General features: G+C 37.1%; 1 protein-coding gene across 5 annotated transcripts in view; it reads left to right on the forward strand.

Annotated features, from left to right (window-relative positions):
- The window catches only part of HERC2 (HECT and RLD domain containing E3 ubiquitin protein ligase 2), a 341529-nt gene that overhangs the window by 69150 nt on the left and 252221 nt on the right, over positions 1-20158 (forward strand). For 4 of the 5 annotated variants that reach the window (XM_004372619.2, XM_023727841.1, XM_023727839.1 and 1 more), the window contains exon 4: positions 18450-18587. The exons of the other annotated variant lie outside the window; for it this stretch is intronic. In XM_004372619.2, the coding sequence (XP_004372676.1) occupies positions 18450-18587 (138 nt within the window). The remainder of the gene's footprint in view (positions 1-18449; positions 18588-20158) is intronic. 5 annotated transcript variants of the gene reach the window in all.

Raw genomic sequence — 20158 nt, forward strand, 5'->3', positions numbered from 1 at the left:
GGAGTAGCTTCCAAGCTGCGCAGTACTGCCTGGCTAGAAGGGGCTCCCAAGCCAAGAATAGAAAAAGAAAACAAACAAATCAAAACAGAACAAATCAGAGCAAACAAAGAGACAAAAAAGCCCTGCGGGTTCTACCAGCTTGGCGTTATAGGCTGGGAAGCTGTTTGACAGTCATGCGGTGTTTTGAAGCCTTTCAGGGAGAAGCAAAGATGGCGCACGGAGCCAGGTATTTGAGAGAAAGGAGGAGGAGGTGGTGAGAGGTAAGGAAGAAATCTAAAGAAGTGGAAAAAAGGAACACCAGCAGCCCGCAGAAGGCACTCAGGGAGCCGGCCAGTGTGGCAGGTGGAATCCAAGCGACACTGGGGTGCTTCCCGTCCAAGAGACTGTGGCTACAGGAAGCAGAGGAAGCTAAGTAGGTGTAAAGAAGGGTGGGGGGTGGGAAAGCCTGTATTGCTGTTTACCGGTTGTTCTGTCTCCTGCTGGAAGCTCCGTGAAGCTGCTTTCTCATACCCCCATTCGCTGATCTCCGATAGGAGTCCAAGATGGCAGATCCATGCTGTGGTAGCTGATAGGGACCTCTGTATGTATCTCTCCTCGCTCTCTGTTCTCTGTCAGTTTCTTATTCCATTTGGTGCTTGGGTATGTTCTTTATCTCATTTGATGCTTAGGGTTTCAGAATTGACGTGTGACTCTGTTTTACTTAGTTTTTCTGATCTTTGCTGTGGAGGGACGGCATGGTGCTTCTGAGTATAGCACCATGTTGCCTGGAAAACATGTAGTTGATTTTTTTAAGGAGTTTGGTACTTATGGGTTATACTCGTTATTTTTTGAGCCAATTTGTTATTTAGCTACAAGGTGATCTCAGCTTAGTTTTGGTTCAAGGTTTAAAAGAATATCCGGAGGGCAGTAGTTTCAGGGAGACGTCTAGTCTTAGCTAGTTGAGTAAGTCTGGTTTTTGTTTTGTTTTTTGAATTTGAGGTTCTGTCCCACGTTTTTCTTCCATTCTGTCAGGGCCTATCTGTGGCCCTGGTTAGAATGATTGTTAATGGTATCCGGGCACCATCTAGTTCTTCTGGTCTCAGGGTAGATAAGCCCGTGGTTTGTGTAGAGTATTTGTCCTGTAGATGAGTTTCGTCTGTGAGTCTTTGGTTTCTTTCTCTATTGCTCCAGATGAGTAGAGACCAATAGTTGTGTCTTAGATGGCCACTCGCAAGCTTTTAAGACCTCAGACACTACTGCCAAAGTAGAATGTAGACCATAATTTTATGAGGTATATTAAGCTAATTGACTGAGATAGCCCTCAAGACTATGATCCTAATCTTTGAAACCCAGAAAACCAATCCTGCCTGGTGTTTGGTCATGTCTAAGAAGTATCTGTAACTGTGCCACCTATGTGCTTTATTATATATATGAATACATGTGCATAGTCACATAGATGTATATATATATGCACACACCTATAGATACACACAGACATACCCATATATATATACCTATACGCATATATGCTTACATACTTACCTATATATTGCAGACACATTTTTTTGGTTGTTGCTGTTTCAAAATTATGTATGCCAAACAGTTGACAACAGATCCTTTTTTTCTTGTGTACATTGTAATGGCATTGTTTACCTTTGTCAGGCTGTGTACACTTCACTCTCATTTGATGTTCTATTTCCAAACACCAAAAATAACAAATGTCTACTGTCTAGAGAAAGGAGCACTGGTGGCACAGTGGTTAAGTGCTCAGCTGCTAATTGAAAGTTTGGTGGTTCAAATCCACCAGCCTCTCCACGAGAGGAAGATGTGGCATTCTGCTTCCGTAAAGATTATAATCTATATCCTGTGTTGCTGTGAGTTGGAATTGATGTTTGAAGATGTTTTGGGAACTCATTTTTATCTATCACTGAGTAGTATTCCATTGTTTATACGTACCGCATTTTACTTATCCATTCATCTGTTGATGGGCACTTAGGTTGTTTCCATCTTTTTGCTACTAGGAATAGTCCTGCGATGAACTTAGTTGTGTATATGTCTGTTTGTGTCACTTCTATTAGATACCTAGTATATATACCTAGGAGTGGAATGGCTGGGTTGTATGGCAGCTCTACCTCTAGTTTTTTTTGACGAACCAGCAGACTGATTTCCGCAGAGACTGTAACATTTTGCATTCTGTCCAGCAATGGATGAGGGTTCCAGTTTTTGCAGACTACCTCCAACACTTGCTATTTTCTGTTTTTCTTTTTTTTTAAATCTTAGCCTTCCTACCCAAAAATACCCCATTGCCATCAAGTCCATTTCGATCCCTAGTGACCCCATAGTGGGTGGAAGTGAAATGATATCTCATTGTGGTTTTGATTTGCATTTCTCTGATGGCTAATGACATTGAGCATCTTGTCATGTGTCTCTTGGCCATTTAAATATCATCTTTGTTGTAGGGTTTGTTTATGTCATTTGCCCAGTTTTTGATTGGGTTGTCTTTTTGTTAAGTTGTAGAAGTTTCCTATATAGTTTAGATATTGACGCTTATAGGCTATATTATTCCGGAAGATTTTTTCCCAGTCTGTAGGTTGTCTCTTTATTCTTCTTGTAAAGTCTTTCGATGAACACAAGTATTTAACTTTTATAAAGTTGCAGTTATCTATTTTGTTTTCTGCTGCTTGCATTTGTTGTTGTGTTTGATAATCTGTCATTGAAATAAGTTAGGTCCCAAAGTTTGCTCCTATGTTTTCTTCCAAGAACTTTTTTCCCCCTAAATTTTATCCTTTTTTTTTGTTGAGAATATACACAGCAAAACATACACCAATTCAACAATTTATCCATGTACAATTTAGTGGCATTGATTATATAACTGGAGTTGTCCAGCCATTCTCAGCCCCCTGTTCTGGGTTATTCCTCCATCATTAACATAAACTCACAGCCCCCTAAGGTTTGTGTCTAATATTTCAAGTTGCTTTTGTCAATTTGATCCCATATAGATCGTTCTTAAAAGAACATAATGCTCAAGGTAGACTTTTTTTTCTTTTTTTTTTTTAACTAGTTAAGCTAAGCTGTTGTTTGGTTTTAAGAAGACTTCAGGGGATGTGTTTTGTTTAAGGTTTAAATATTATCTCAGGGCAGTAGTTTCAAGGGTTCATCCAACTTCCATGGGTCCAGAAAGTCTAGAGTCCATGAGAATTTGAAAATCTGTTATGCATTTCCTCCTTTTGATCAAGAGTCTTTGATGAAAATGTTCAGTAATGGTAGCTGGGCATCATCCAGTTCTTCTGGTCTCATGGCAAAGGAGGCTGTTGTTCATGGAGGCAATTGGTCACACATTCCATATCCTCCTCATATTCCTGACTTTCCTTCTTCCTGTGTTGCTCCAGGTGAATAGAGATCAATTGCTGTGCCTCAAATAGCCGCATGCAAGCTTTTAAGACCCCAGGCACTATGCAACAAAATTGTAGCGTTCGAAGAGAAGCACTAAACATGTTATTAGGCCAGTTAACTGGGATGTCTCATGAGACCATATCCCTAAATCTCCAAACCAAGGAACCAAATCCCATGAGGTGTTTGGTTGTACCTAAGCAGCTACTTTTTTTTTTTTTTTGTCATTGTAAATTTATCTATCACACTACTTTTTTGCCAATTCAGCTTTTTACAGGTGAACAGCTTACTGATAGCAATTAAGGCTGTGCAACCCTACCCTTAATCAGCAGAATTTTTCCATCACTGTTAAACTACCCCCCACCCCTTTCCCCATCCCTTCTGCCCCTTGTAACCACTAATAAACTTTGTTCTATATACATTTCCCTTTTCTTGTCTTTACGTAAGTGAGATCATACATTATTTGTCCTTTTGTGATTGGCTTATTTCACTCAGCATAATGTTTTCAAGCTTCATCCATAGTGTAGCATGTATCAGGACTTCATTTCTCCTGCTGGCTGTGTATGTACTACATTTTGTTTATCCATTCATCTGTTGATGGACATTTAGGTTGTTTCCACTTTTTGGCAGTGCTGTCATGAACATTGGTGTACAAGTCTTCTTTTGAGTCTCTGCTTTCAAGTCTTTGGGGGTATGTACCTAGGGGTCAAATTGCTGGGTCATATGGTAGTTCTATTTTTAATTTTTTGAGGAACTTCCACAGTGTTTTCTACAATGGCTATACTATTTTGCATTCTTACCAGCAATGGATTAGGGTTCCAGTTTGCCACATCCTTGCCAACATTCGCTATTTTCTGTTTTTTTTTTTTTTTTTAATTAAATTTTTTTTTATCTTGGCCATTCTAGTGGGAGTGAAATGGTATCTTATTGCAGTTTTGATTTGCATCTCTGATGGCTACTGACACTGAACATCTTTTCAGGTGTTTTTTGCCGTTTGAATGTCTTCTTTGGTGAAATGTCTGTTTCATCAAATGTTCACCAAATATCCTTTGCCCATTTTATGGTTGGGTTATTTGTCTTTTTATTGTTAAGTTGTCAAAGTTTTATATACATTTTGGTTATTTGATTCTTGTTGGATATATGGTTTCCAAAGATATTTTTCCAGTCTGTAGCTTGTCTTTTTCAACTTTCTTTTGATTTGTGTTTCTTTGGTATATTTTTTTCCATCCATTCATTTTTTTTTCCTTTTGTATAGTTTGAGCTTTGTACTTCACCAACTTTTTTCTTTCTTTTCTTTTTTTTAGTAACATTTTATTATATTTTCCTTGAAAGTTTACATAGCTAATTAGGTTCTCATTTGACAATTTCTACATAAGTTCTTCAGTGACATTAGTTAATGTTTTTCAGAATATGGCAGCCTTCTCATTAATTATATTCTGGTTGTTCCTTTTCCAGTACTCTGGATTCCCTGTCCCCCTTGTTTTCTCATCTTTGCTTTAGAATAATTGTTGATCTTTTGGTCTTATGTATATGGTTTTTTAGTGGAGCCCTGTTTTAATGGGTAATATCCTTTATTTTATTCTGCAGTGTGTTATTTTGCTAAAAGGTGACTTCAGTATAGTTTTGATTCTAGGTTTAAAGAGTATCTCAGGGCGGTAGTCTCAAGTCCTCCTGTCTCAACTGGTCCAGTAAGTTTGGACTTTTTAATTATTTGAGTTCTGTTCTGCGTTTCTCTCATTCTATTGTGGTGTATCTATGTGACCCTAATCAGAACGGTTGATAGTGGTGGCTGGACACCATCAACTTCTTGTCTGTGGCTTGTGTTGGTTTAATAACCTCAGACTAGTTTCCTTTCTGAGACTTCGGGTTTCTTCCTTCTCTTTTGCTCCTGATGAGTAGAGACCACTGGTTGTATCTTAGATGGCCACTTACAAGCTTTTAATACCCCAGATGCTACTTACCTCACTGCAATTGGGAATGTGAACTTTATGGTGCCAGTTGACTGAGTTTTCCCATGAGACTAAGGACTTTAGCCTTCAAACCCAGAAAACCATTCTTGCAAGTTCTTTAGTTTTGTCTAGAAGTAACTGTAATTGTGTTCTCTGTGATTATCTGTGTGTTCACACATAAATCTGTCCATACACATACATAAAGATACTTGTATCTGTGCACCCATGTGTTCTTACCTGTGCCTACCTGTACATGTATATGCCTTTGTACCTACATATATGCTCATTTTCTGGTTATTGTTGGTGTTGTTTCCAGAATATATATGTCATATTCTTTGGCACAAACATCCTTTTCTCTTGTGTACTTCTTCATGGCATCATTTACTTTCGTCAGGTTGTATTCATTACACCTACATTCTTACTCATTTTCGTATCACCATAAGTAACTAGTATCTACAATCTAGAGTGTTAATTGCCCTCTTACTCCCCACCCCCCCAAATACCTGGTAACCAGCAATGAACATTGGTCTTTTTATATATATCTCTTTTTGTCTTCTTATTGAAGTGGGATCATACAATATTTGTCCTTATGTGATTGACTTCATTTCACTTAGCATTATGCCCTCCGAATCCATCCATGTTATGTTATGTTTCATGGACTTGTCATTGTTCTTTATGGTTGTATACTATTCAGTTGTATGTATGTACCACATTTTGTTTATCCATTCATCCGTTGAAGGGCACTTAGGCTGTTCCCATTTTTTTTTCTTTCTTGCTGTTGTCAGTAATGCTGCAGTGAAAATAAGTGTGCATATATGTCTGTTCATGTCACTTCCATTAGGTCTTAATGTATATACCTAGGAGTGGGATTGCTAGATCATAATGTAGTTTTATTTCTAGTTTTTTGAGGAAGTACCATATCGTTTTTCCATAGTGGTTGTACCATTTTACAGTCCCATTGGCAACGGATAAGGATTCCAGTCTCCCCACATCCTTGCCAACATTTGTTGTTATCTTTTTTTCTTTGTCAGTGTCATTTTAGCTGGGGTGAGATGGTATGTCATTGTAGTTTAGGTTTGTATCTCTCTAATGGCTAACAATCTTGAGCATCTTTGCCCATTCTTTTTTAGATTGTACTTTAGATGAAGGTTTTCAGAACAAACTAACTTCTCATTAAACATATTGTTTTATGACATTGGTTAACAACCCCATGACACATCAACACTCTCCCTCTTGACCTTGAGTTCCCTCTTAACAGCTTCCCTGTCCCCTCCTGCCTTCTAGTCCTTACCCCTGGGCTGATGTGTCCCTTTAGTCTCATTTTGTTTCATGGGCCTGTCTCATCTTTGGCTGAAGGGTGGACCTCAGGAGTGACTTCATTACTAAGCTAAAAGAGTGTCTGGAGTCCATACTCTTGGGGTTTCTCCAGTCTCTGTCAGGCCAGTAAGTCTGGTCTTTTTTTGTGAGTTAGAATTTTGTTCTATATTTTTCTCCAGCTCTGTCTGGCACCCTCTATTATGATCCCTGTCAGAATAGTCAGTGGTGGTAGCCGGTCAACATCTAGTTGTACTGGATTCAGACTGGTAGAGGCCGTAGTAGTTGTGGTCCATTAGTCCTTTGGACTAATCTTTCCCTTGTATCTTTAGTTTTCTTCATTCTTTGAGCATCTTTTCATGTGTTTGTTGGCTGCTTGTATATGCTCTTTGGTGAAGTGTCTGTTCATGACCTTTGCCATTTGTTAATTGGGTTGTTTGTCTTTTTATTGTTGAGTTATTAAAGTTTTCTGTATATTTCAGAGATTAGCCCTTTATTGGATTTTTTGTTTCTGAAGCATTTTTTCCCATTCTGTAGGTTGTCCATTTACTCTTTTGATAAAGTCTTTTGATGTACATAAGTGTTTAATTTCTGTGAGATGCCAATTATCTAACTTGTCTTCTACTGTTCGTGCATTTGTAGTTATGTTTTTTGGCTGATTTTTATAAAAAATTAGGTCCTTTAGCTTTCTCCCTGTGTTTTCTTTCAGGAACTTTTATAGTTTTTGGTTTATCATAGAGGTCTTTGATCCATTTTAAGTTATTTTTTTGTGTATGGTGTGAGGTATGGATCTTGTTTCATTTTTCTGCAAGTGGATATCCAGTTTCCCAGCACTGTTCATTAAAGAGACTGTTTCTTCCCGATTGAATGGATTTTGACCCCTTGTTGAAATCAGTTATCCATAAATGGATGATTTTATTTCTGGGTTCTCAATTCTGTTCCACTTGTCTGTGTGTCTGTTGTTGAACCACTAGCAGGTCGTTTTGATTATTGTGGCTGAATAGTATATTTTGCTGTCAGGGGGTATGATGCCTCTTACCTTGTTCTTCTTTAATATTGCTTTGGCTGTTCAGGGCCTCTTCCCTTTCCATATAAACTTGGTAGGTAGTTTTTCCATTTCCGTAAACAATGCTGTTGGGGTTTGTATGGGGATTGTGTTGTATCTGTAGATCTCTTTAGGTACTATTGACATTGTCACTGAATGTCATTTCATTTATATAGGTTGTTTTTAGTCTCTTATATTTTATAATTTTCGTTGTATAAATCTTTTATGTCCCTGGTAAGGTTAATTTCTAGATAAACTTTAACGTTTTTGTGGCTTTTATAAATGGTATTGTTTTCTTGATTTCCTTTTCGGAATGCTCCTTGTTAGGGCAAATAAATCCAACTGATTTTTGTGTGTTGATCTTGTACCCTGCAACGTTGCTGGATTCTATTAGATCCAACAGTTTTCTTTTGGACTCTTAAGGGTTTTCTATGTCTAGGATCATATTATCTGCAAATAGAGATAGTTTTACTGCTTTCTTTCTTATTTGGATACTTTTTCTTGCCTTATTGCTCTGGCTAGGACTTCCAGTACAATACTGAATAAGAGTGGTGATAATGGGTATCCTAGTCTCATTCCCCTTTTCAAGGGGAAGGCTCTCAGTCTTTCTCCATTGAGAATAACATTGGCTGTTTGTTTTACATATATACCCTTAATTATGTTGAGAAATTTCCCTCTTATTCCTGTTATGCTGAGAGTTCTTACCAGGATAGGGTGTTGGATTTTAGCAAATGCATGTTTTGCATCAGTTGACATGATCATGTGGTTCTTTTCCTTTGTTTTGTTTATGTGCTGAATTATAGTGATTGGCATTCCAATTCAGAACCACCCTTACATTTCTGGTATGAATCCCAGTTGATTGTGGTGTACGATTTTTTTTGATATGTTATTGAATTCTATTGACTTGAGTTTTGTTGAAAATTTTTGCATTTGTGTTCACGAGGGACATTGGTCTGTACTTTTCTTTCTTTTGTTTTTGATGTCTTTGCTTGGTTTTGGTATAAGAGTGATGGTGGCTTCATAGAATGAGTTAGGGAGTATTCTTTCCTCTTCTGTGTTTTTGAAAAGTTTCAGTAGAATTGGTGTCAACTTTTCTCTGAATGGTATAATTCCCCAGTGAAGCCATATGATCCTGGGTTTTTTTTGTGTTGTTGCTGGCAGTTTTTTTGATGACATCTTTAATCTCTTCTTTTGTTGTTGGTCTGTGTCATGAATTGAGTTGTGTCCCCCAAAAATATCTGTCAGCTTGGCTGGGTAATGATTCCCAGTATTGTATGATTGTGTTATCTGATGTGATTTCCTTATGTGTTGTAAACTCTATCACTATGATGAGATTATATGTGATCTCCTTATGTGTTGTAAATTCTATCACTATGATGAGGTTATACTGATGAGGTTGACAAGATTAGTGTCTTAATGTAATCTCTTTTGAGATATAAAAGAGAGAAGTGAGCAGAGACACATGGGAACCTCATACCACCAAGAAAGCAGTGCCGGGAGCAGAGCGTGTCCTTTGGACCTGAGGTTCCTGTGCAGAGAAGCTCCCAGACCAAGGGAAGATTGATGACATGGACCTTCCTGCAGAGCCGACAGAGGAAGCGTTCCCCTGGAGCTGACACCCTGAATTTGGACTTGTAGCCTACTGGACTGTGAATAAATAAACTACTCTTTGTTAAAGCCATCCACTTGTATTTCTGTTGGAGCAGCACTAGATGACTAAGACAGTCTGTTTAGATTTTTTCCCTCTATTTGTGCTAGTTTAGGTAGGTAGTGTGTTTCTAGAAATTTGTCCATTTCATCTAGGTTTTCAAATATTTTGGAGTACAGATTTTCATAGTATTCTGTTATGATCCTCTTCATCTCAGTTGGGTCTATTGTAATGTCTTCAATTTCATTTCTTATTTTGGTTGTTTGCCTCTTCTCGTTTTCTGTTGTCAGTCTAGCCAGTGGCTTGTCTATTTTATTGATCCTTTCAAAGAACCAAGTTTTGGTTTTATTGATTCTTTCTATTGTTTGTATATTTTCTGTTTCATTTATTACTGCTATGATTTTTATTAATTACTTTCTTTTGGGAGCTTTGGGCTTCTTTTCTATTTGTTCAAGTTGTTGGTTTAAGTTACTGATTTTTGCTCTTATTTTTTAATGTAGGCATTTATTGGTATGAATTTCCCTCTGAGCACTACTTTTGCTATGTCCCAAGGGTTTTGATATGTTGTGATTTCATTTTCCTTTGATTCTAAGTATTTTTTAGTTTCACTTTTGATTTCTTCTATGACCTAATAGTTTTTTAGTATTATTTAATGTCCATGTAATTATTATGTTTTTTTCTGTTATTCTTCCTGTTGTTGATTTCTAGCTTCATACCATTATGGTCAGAGAAGCTGCTTTGTTTGATTTCACTCTTTTTATATTTGTTGAGACTTGTTTTGTGGCCTAGCATATGGTCTGTTCTGGAAAATGATGCATGTGCACAGGAGAAAAAAGTGTATTGTAGTGATGATGAGTGGAGTGTTCTGTTAATGTCTATTAGGTCAAATTGGCTTATGGTTTTACTTAAGTCCTCAGTGTCCTAACTAGTCTTCTTTATAGATGATCAGTTTAGAATTAGAAGTGGTGTGCTTAAATCCCCAACTATTATTGTGGACTTATCTGTTTGTGCTTTCATATTAGTGTTTGTTTCATGTATTTTGAAGCAGTGATCTTAGGTGTATATATATTTATAATTGATATATTTCTTGATGGATTGATCCTTTTATTATTATGTAATGTCATTCTTTATCTCTTATAATAGATTTCTATTTAAAGTCTGTTTTATCTGATATCTGTATGGCCACCCCTTCTCTTTTTTTGGTTACTAGTTGCATGGAATATATGTATTTTTTTATCCTTTTATTTTTGGTCTGTTTTTGTGTTTATGTCTAAGGTGTGTTTCTTGTAGTCAGCAAAACGATGGATCATGTTTTTTTATCCATTCTGTCACTCTCTGCCTTTTGTGTGGGAAGTTCAGATAATTTCCATTTAAGATTATTACTGAAAATGAAGTGTCTACTTCATTCATTTTGCTAATTGTTTTTTTTTGAATGTCTTATATCTTCTTTGCCTTTTTAGTCTATTTTTCTATTTCTTTTGTGTTTAGCTGTTTTTTTGTGAAGAACCTTTTTGATTTCCTTCTGTGTATTTTTTCTAGATGTTTTCCTAGTGGTTACCACAAATATTACATTACCTATTTGCAATTGCAGCAACATTTAACATACAAACAACAAGTAACATACAACATTAACATACCAAAACTATTCCTGTTTTGCTTTTCCCTCCCTTTTATTTGTTGATGGGTCTCCATTGGCATCATTGTACATCTTATATCTGAGAGGTTTAATTTGTGCTTATTTCTTACACACTGGATGGTGTCTTTCATGTGGAACTTAACTACTGAGTTTATTTCCTGAAAATATTGCATAGTAGGTCCTTGTATCTGCCCATGCTGTTACATTGTTCGGAGGTCTCTTTCTCTCTCTTTTTTATTTCCCGTGTGTAGGCTCGAGTATTTAATGTTCTTTCTGGAAGCCATTTTTGACTTTTAATCTTATTTATGTATTGAACGCCTGTGTTTTTTTAATTTTTACTTTTAAAAACTAAATTTGGCATTTTTAGTAGAATAAAAAGTTTTCTCCTCTTATCTCTAGAATAAAATGCAATCTTCCATTTAAAAGGTAGTTCTTTGTTGGTTATTTAGAATAACATTAATATTTTCCTTTGTGCTAGGTAAGCTTCTGTTGCTAAAAAGGTACAAAAGAAGAATGGTTTTTGAATACTGCACTTTTCTGTGGTTGCAAATTGACAGATTAACATAAAATTAAATCATTTCAGACTAATTTTATCTTTTTTCCTCATAAAATTATATTGATCAAAGTACACTTGGGAATCTGGACTTCAGCAAGGCATTTGCATATGAGTCTTACTGCAGTCAAGTTATGTACTTTGGGAGTAGTCATCTAGTAGGTTATTCACTTCAATCTTTTGAACATGTGGCTGATTTTAATCTGAGTTAGCCATATAGTTTTTGACAGTATTAATTAAAGGGAACATTTATTGTATTGGAGGACAAGAAGGTATTCAGGGTTATTTGGTGAAAGTCAAATTAAGTTAGTAAATTGAAAGTGTTATTGATCACCAAGATCTTTTGGAGAGGCAGATAACAATATGAAAAGGGAGGAACTATAGAATGCTGGTTCTTGAACTATTAAGCTGATGGTGGGAGTTTAACCAAGTAAAGTCTCAATGAAGGCTGGTGCTTTGTCTGCCTGGTGGCTTTTTGGTAATGACAACATAATGGGTAAGCTGCCCGCATATGAAGGGAACAGCACTTAGTGGTTGAGGCATGCGTGGGTTTGCTAGCTCCACCTTGGGAAAGGTTGGGAGTAATTTGGAAGGGAAAGGGTGAGATCAGGAGGCAGATGATTTGAGTTAGGTATAAAATGGCTAACTTGAGCTTTGCTGCTCCAGGGAAGGTTTGGGTATAGTTGTTTCTCTTGCTAACTTCACATGAATTCATTGTAAGTAATAAATTGTTTTGCTATATGCTTCCTTATCTATTCGACTTCCCTTGGTATTTTGGTGTCTGGAAGAAATCTTCGATCAGGAAACAGCGTTAAAGCCGTTTTCTGGGTGCCCGCTCTGGACACAGTTTATGACATCACTGTTGACTCAGGCAACCAAACAAGAAACTTGGGAGTTTGTCAGTCACAAAGTCCTGTAGATTCTGACTCTCTAACATCTTTCATTATTGCGACTTGTTGCATCCCCACTGCCCTGCCTTAGTTCAGGTCCTCATCATTTGTTACGTAGGTTTTTATTTTAGACGATAGCAATCTGGTTTTGCTGCCACATTCAGACCTATGTTCATCGTTGCCAGAGTAGTCATTCCGAGAAAAACATCCTAACATCTTTCCCCCAGTCTATACCCTTTGAATAGAATAACCCCCATTACTTACAGGTTTTACTGAATGAGGTGAAAAGGGAATTCCATGATCTGGCTCCAGTCTTCCTACCCAGATGGATCTGTTTTCATCTTGCCTGTCTCCCACACTGCAGCCCAGTGCAGTGAAATTGCAGTTGCTGAAACATAACTTGTGTTTTATACCTCTGTGTCTTTACATATACTAGTTCCTTTTCCAGAAGTTCGAAACCTTGGTGGCCTAGTGGTTAAGTGCTACAGCTGCTAACCAAAAGGTCGGCAGTTTGAATCCACTAGGTGCTCTTTGGAAACTCTGTGGGACAGTTCTACTCTCCTGTAGGGTAACTATGAGTCGAAATCAACTGGACGGCAGCAGGTTTTTGTTTTTTTTCCAGAAATAGCCTTTCTTTGCTTTTCTTTAGACAAAGCTCAAGCAATTTTGAGCATCTCTTTTATGAAACTGCTCCTTATACAAACCTGCATTGTTGTACTTGTCACATGGTATTGCTAAAATTTATCTACTTAGCTCCCCTGATACATGGGGACTTCCTTGAAGGCAGGGCCAATCATATTTAGGTTTGTGTTCTCGGCTTTAGAAAACTGCCAGCAGATAGTAGGTGCTAGGTAATTGTGCTTAATTGAATTGAGTCTTGTAGGGCTGTGTTTTCAAAATACACTGTTGAATATTAGTAACTTTTGCATTAATATCTATTTATGTCAGTTCAATATTATCAGTCAAAGAAAGGCCAGGGGCCAGCTGCACAACAGACCATTAATTGCTCATATGCAAGTTCAAGTTGAAGCTGAAGAAAATTAAAACAAGTCCACAAGAGCCAAAATATGCGCTTAAGAATATCTCATCTGCATTTGGTGACCATATTAAGAATAGATCTGATGCATTGAACACTAATGACTGAAGATTAGACGAGTTATGGGATGACATCAAGGACATCATACATGAAGAAAGCAAAAGGTCATTTAAAAGGCTGGAAAGAAAGAAAAGATCAAAATGAATGTCAGAAGATACTCTGAAACTTGCTCTTGAACGTAGAGTACCTAAAGTGAATAGAAGAAATGATGAAGTAAAAGAGCTGACCAGAAGATTTCAAAAGGTGGCTTGAGAAGACAAAGTACAGTATTATAATGAAATGTGCAGAGACCTGGGTTAGGAAACCAAAAGGGAAGAATACACTTGACATTTCTCAAACTGAAAGAACTGAAGAAAAAAATTCAAGCCTCAAGTCGCAATATTGAAGGATTCTATAGGCAAAATATTGAACAACGCTGGAAGCATTAAAAGAAGGTGGAAGGAATACACAGTCACTATACCAAAAAGAACTGGTCAATGTTCAGCCATTTCAGAAGGTAGCATATGCTCAAGAACCTATGGTATTGAAGAAAGAAGCCCAAGCTGCACTGAAGTCATTGGTGAAAAACAAGGCTCCAGGAATTGACAGAATACCAGTTGAGAGTTCAACAAACAGATGCAACGCTGGAGGTGCTCACTCGTCTATACCAAGAAATTTGGAAGACAGCCTCCTGGCCAGCTGACTGGAAGAGATACATATTTATGCCCATTTGAAAGGTGATCCAGAATGCAGAAATTATTGAAGAATAACACTACTATCACATGCAAGTAAAATTTTGCTGAAGATAATTCAAAAATGGTTGCAGCAGTACATCGACAGGGAACTGCCAGAAATTGAAGCCTGGTTTAGAGGAGCAGTGAGAGAGATTGTTGATTTCAGATGGAGCTTGGTGAAAGCACAGAATACCACAGAAATGTTTACCTTTGTTTTATTGACTATGTAAAGGCATTCAACTGTGTGGATCATAACAAATTATGGATAATATTGTGAAGATTGAGAATTCTGGAACATTTAATTGTGCTCATGAGGAACCTGAACATAGACTAAGAGGCAGTCATTTGAATAGAACAAGGGAATGCTGTGTGATTTAAAATCAGGAAAGGTGTGCATCAGGGTTGTATCCTTTCACTGTCAGTATTCAGTCTGTATGCTCAGCAACTAAGCTGAGAAACTGGACTGTATGAAGAAGAACATGGCATCAGGATTGGAGGAAGACTCATTAACAACCTGTGATATGCAGATGGCACAACTTTGCTTGCTGAAAGTGAAGAGGACGCCAGGCAGTTACTGATGAAAATCAAAGATTACAGCCTTCAGTATGGATTACAACTCAACATAAAGAAAATAAAAATCCTCACAACTGGAGCAGTAAGCAACGTCATGATAAACAGAAAAGATTGAAGTTGTCAAGAATTTCATTTTACTTGGATCTATAATCAACGTCCACGGAAGCAGCAGTCAAGAAATAAAATGGCATGTTGCATTGGGCAAATCTGCTGCAAAAGACCTCTTTAAAGTGTTAAAAAGCAAAGATGTCTCTGAGGACTAAGGTGTGCCAGACCCAAGCCATAATATTTTCAGTTGCCTCATATGCATGTGAAAGTTGGACAATGAATAAGGAAAACCAAAGAATTGATGCCTCTGAATTACCGTGTGGGGGAAGAATATTGAATATACCATGGATTGTGTGAAGAACGAACAAATCTGTATTGAAAGAAGTACAGCCAGAATGCTCTTTAGAAGTGAGGATGGTGAGACTTTGTCTTATACACTTTGGACATGTTATCAAGAGGGACCAGTCCCTGGAGAAAGACATCATGCTTAGTAAAGTAGAGGATGGGAGAAAAAGAGGAAGACCCTCAATGAGAAGGATTGACATAGTGGCTGCAACAGTGGGCTCAAGCATAGCAACAATTGTGAAGATGGTGCAGGGCTGGGTGGTGTTTCGTTCTGTTGTATGTAGGGTCACTATGAGCCAGAACCCCGAAATTAATAGACACCCTTTCTTAATAAAAAACTCAGCAGCGTTTATTTCATTACTCAGCTTTTAGTGAAAAGATCAGTAATCTGTAAAAAGCAGAGTATGTGCCACAGTTCTTTGGCTCTTCTCTCACTTGGTTTATTATTATTATTATTTATTATTCTGTGTGGCCTTAATTTGTTAGCAGTAAGACTGGCAGTGTTGTCTAAAACTATCATTGTAGTTTGATCAGTTGTATTTGTGTTGTCTTAGTGAAGTTTTGTCTTCTATGCCAGTTGTCCCTAATCCTGGTAACTTAAAAATTCTGGTGCCCAGGCCACACCGTAGACCAGCTGAATCAGAATCTCACCTGATGGAACTCAGGCTTGGCATTAAAAATGTATGTGTGCGTGTGCTTCTTATCTCCTACTCTTGATGTATGGTGAGGGTTGATAACTTGATTCCAAACCTGAATTTTTTATGATTTAATTAAGCAAATCTGTAGTTTTTAATTTAGAGGTGCTGTATGAGTTTACGGAAACCCTGGTAGCTTAGTGGTTAAGAGTTTGGCTGCTAACCAAAAGGTCGGCAGTTTGAACCCACCAAGGTGCTCCTTGGAAACCCTGCGCGGCAGTTCTACTATGTCCTGTGGGGTCACTATGAGTCGGAATTGACTTGGCGGCACCGGCTTTGGTTTTTGGGTTTATATGCGTTTACAAGGAGCACAGGTGGTGCAGTGGTTAAGCTCAGCTGCTAACAGAAAGGTTAACCATTTGAACCCACCGGACGCTCCTCGGGAGAAGATGTGGCTTCCGTAAAGATAACAGCTTTGGAAACACTGTTGAGCAATTGTTCTCTGTCCTGTGGAGCCCTATAGGGTCGCTATGAGTTGGAATTGACTTGATGGGAACGGATTTGGTTTTTGGTTTATATGAGTTTACAAGGAACCCTGATGGCACAGTGGTTAAGCACTTGGCTGCTAACCAAAGGATCAGCGATTCGAACCCACCAGCTGCTCCATAGGAGAAAGATGTGGCAGTTTGCTTTCATAAAAATTAAAAAAACAAAACAAAACAAAACTAAAAAACCAAACCCATTGCTATTGAGTCAGTTCCAACTCATAGTGACCCTATAGGACAGAACTGCCCCATAAAATTTCCAACGCTGTAAATCACTGTGGCACTGGGGCTCCCCCGTAACGATTACAGCCTTGGAAACCCTATGGAACAGTTCTGCTCTGTCCTATAATTTGGCATCAACTAGATGGCAGTGGTTTGGTTTATTACTTTAGAGTTCCCTGAGGACTGTCTTCACTGTATCCTCTAGGTTTTGGCATGTTGTGTTTTCATTCTCGTTCTTATTTGACTCTTTAAGTATTTTTCAATTTCTCTCTTGATTTCTTTTCACTTATTGGTATTTCAGTAGCATGTTACTTAGTTTCCACATATTTGTATATTTTCCAGTTTTCTTTATGTTATTTCTAACTTGATGCCATTGTGATCGGAAAAGATACTTTGTATGATTTCAGTCTTTTTAAACTTACTGAGACTTGCTTTGTGTTCTGAGATTGGTCTATCCTGGAGGATGTTGCATGTTCACTGCACAAGAATATCTATTGTGCTGTTGTAGGATGGAGCGTTCCCTGTATGTCTGTTACGTCTGGTTGTTGAGTAGTTTTGTTCAAGTCTTCTATTTCGTTACTCATCTTCTTTCTAGTTGTTCTGTCTGTTATCAAAAGTTCTAATCCCTCATATCTACCCATTTTTGTCATTATTTATTGCACAGATTGTTTAATGATTACTACCTGGGAGACATTGTTCTAGACACTTGGGATATATCAGGGAACAAAACCAGATAAAAAAGGAAAAAAATCCTGTCTCCGAGTTTATATTCTAGCTTTCTAAGATTTGCCAGTTTGATGAGCGTAAAGTAATATTTCACTGATTTAATTTATATATTGCTCTAAATATGAGTCTTGAGTATTTCTTCAAAGTATTAGCCATTGGGGTTTCCCCTCTGGTGATTTTTTTCTGTTAGATGTCTGATATTTTCCCTATAGCATGTAGGAGGTTTTGAATATATGTTAGTTCCTTTTTGGTTTTTCACATGTTTTCTTCCACTTTAACATTTTAAAATTAAGTTTATGTATGGTAGTTTTGGTTAAGTAGAAATTCTTAGGTTTGATATAATTGAATCCATCAGTTTGTCACATTTTGTGTTTTGAGGTTTTATTTAAGAAGTATTCCCTCACCTCATACTTTCTGGAATCTGAATAAGGTATAATCTTTCACAGATTTAGATATATATTTCTAATTATGTCATTTAGAAAACAGTTAATTTCATGAGAGCTTGTTATGATAGGACGTATTTTAACTTCAAGGTTAAGGTTAATTCTTCTTTCTCTTGCTGTGTAAGGAGTTTCATGATATTTGTTCTTAGCTGAAACTTGAAATTGTCAACAGCTTAAAGTCATGGTTTTCTAAGTGTCCCAATGCTTCTGAATTGTACTGTGTACTTGTGTCAGTGGTATTGACCCTGTGTAGCAGTGATCGTAGTTGATGGTGGAGTATGGCATTATATAGAGTTAAAAAAATGACTTTTGAATCATACTCCTCCCTCACTTTTCCTATTGGCACACAAGCAATCGGGAATCACTGGAAAAGGAAGTAATGTGTAATCCAAGTAGGTAAATATAAAGACTAAGTTTTTTAGTTGTAGGCCATAGTAGGAAATTGGTAGAATATTATTTTGAAAGACACGTTTCGAAAGAAAATTTGAGCGATATGTTGATTTCTTTATGAAAAGGGTCACGCCTTTTTAGGTAAATCACAGTGAACGTGTTACAGTTAGGCTTCATGTAATCATGTCCTTTTGTCATTACATATTCAAGTTGTGAAGGATGGTGCACTGTGAGCATTTCATTTCTGGTATGGATGTTTACCAAGAAAATGAGGAATGGATGTTGTGTTTTTTGTTTTTACTTCTACAGATGATGGTGTTGATAGTCAGAGTGGAATAAAGAAAGAAGATTTGAATGACAAAGACAAAAAGGAGGAAGAAGAAACTCCTGTGCCTGCATATAGGGCCAAATCACTCCTGGAGAGCTGGGTCTGGGGCAAGCAACCAGGTATTATGATCTTCTGAAATTCTGGTACTTTGCAAAGGAGTACCAAAAGCATTCCTTCTCTGGACACCTCAAATGGACTTTTATCACGTATTCCTCTGTACGTGCGAGTAAAGCTCCGGATTTTATTCCTTACTTCCTACTTTACCTTGTGCAATTTAGTTTTTTTAAAAGAATATTTGATACATTTTTGTTTCAGAACTTGTTTAATATAGAAGGAATAAATGAATATTTTCATATACAAATTTATAAAGTGGAAATTCTGCGTGTCTACCCACCCCAATTGCAGTTTTCTCCCAAGACTTAACCGTTATTATCAGTTTGATGTGCACATTCACACATTGTTCCTTGCATGGATGTACATAATAAATGTGTAGATAGAAATAATTTGTATTTGGGGTTAATCATAGCACCTACTTCGTAGAATTATTATAGGGTCAAATGCGTTAGTACAGGCAAGTGCTTATAGTATTGCCTGGCATGTAGTAAGTGCCAGTGTTTCTAGATATTTGCTGAAAGGTGTCTTATGTTGGTTATTTACTAAGCAACTACCATTTTCATAAACATTATTAAAGTAAAGTTTATTAGAAACCTGGATTTGTGGCCTCCAAATAATGAAGCCTACAAAAGCAGCGAGTCTACAAAGGTGACTTTTTAGCCTGTAATATTTCTAAAAAATGAAAATTCTAGGAGAAATTTAGTATCTAATGAGATGGAAGTTACCTTGAGGAGTTTGTCTGTGTAACAGTACAGAAATGTGTACCTTATAGGGTCAGACTGTGAGTTTTGTAGAATCAGTAGTTATGTCCTCTCATTCCTGATATTGGTAATTTATATCTTCTCTCTATCTTGATCACTGTAGCTAGAAATGAATCAATATTACTGACTTCCCCCTCCGCCAAAGAGCCAGCTTTTGGATCTTTTTCCTATTGTTTTTCTGTTTTGTCGTTTGCTTCTCCTTTGATCTTTATTATTTCCTTTTTACTGCTTACTTTGAGTTTTATTTGCTCTTCTGTTTCTGGTTCTGTAAGGCTTAGAGCATTGATTTTAGATCTTCCTTCTTTTCCAACAATATAAGTCTTCAAAACTATAAATTCCCCTCTAAGTACTATTTAGCAGCATTCCACAAATTTTGGAATGTTATGTTTTCATTTTAATCAGTTGAAAGTATTTTCTAATTTCCCTTTTAGTTTCTTCTTTAATCCAATGACTGTGTGGAAGTCTGTTGTTTAATTTCCAAATATTTGGGGATTTTCCAGATATCCACTGTTAATGATATCTTAGTTAATCACTGCCAGAGAACATGTTCTGTATGATTTCAGTTGAGATTTGTTTTGTGGTCGAATGTTTCATGTGTACTTGAAAAGAATGTGTATTGTGCTGTAGTTTGGTTGAATGACCTATAACTGTTAATGAAGTCGAGTTAGTTGATAGTGTTGTTCAAATATTCTTTTTTTTTTTTTAATATTTCATTGTATTTCAGGTGAAGGCTTACAGAACAAATAGTTTCTCATGAAACAGTAGTACACATGTTGTTTTATGACATTGGTTAACAACCCCACAACATATTAACC

The sequence above is a fragment of the Trichechus manatus genome, unplaced genomic scaffold (assembly GCF_000243295.1).
Source record: "Trichechus manatus latirostris isolate Lorelei unplaced genomic scaffold, TriManLat1.0 scaffold00019, whole genome shotgun sequence".
Taxonomy (NCBI): Eukaryota; Metazoa; Chordata; class Mammalia; order Sirenia; family Trichechidae; genus Trichechus; species Trichechus manatus.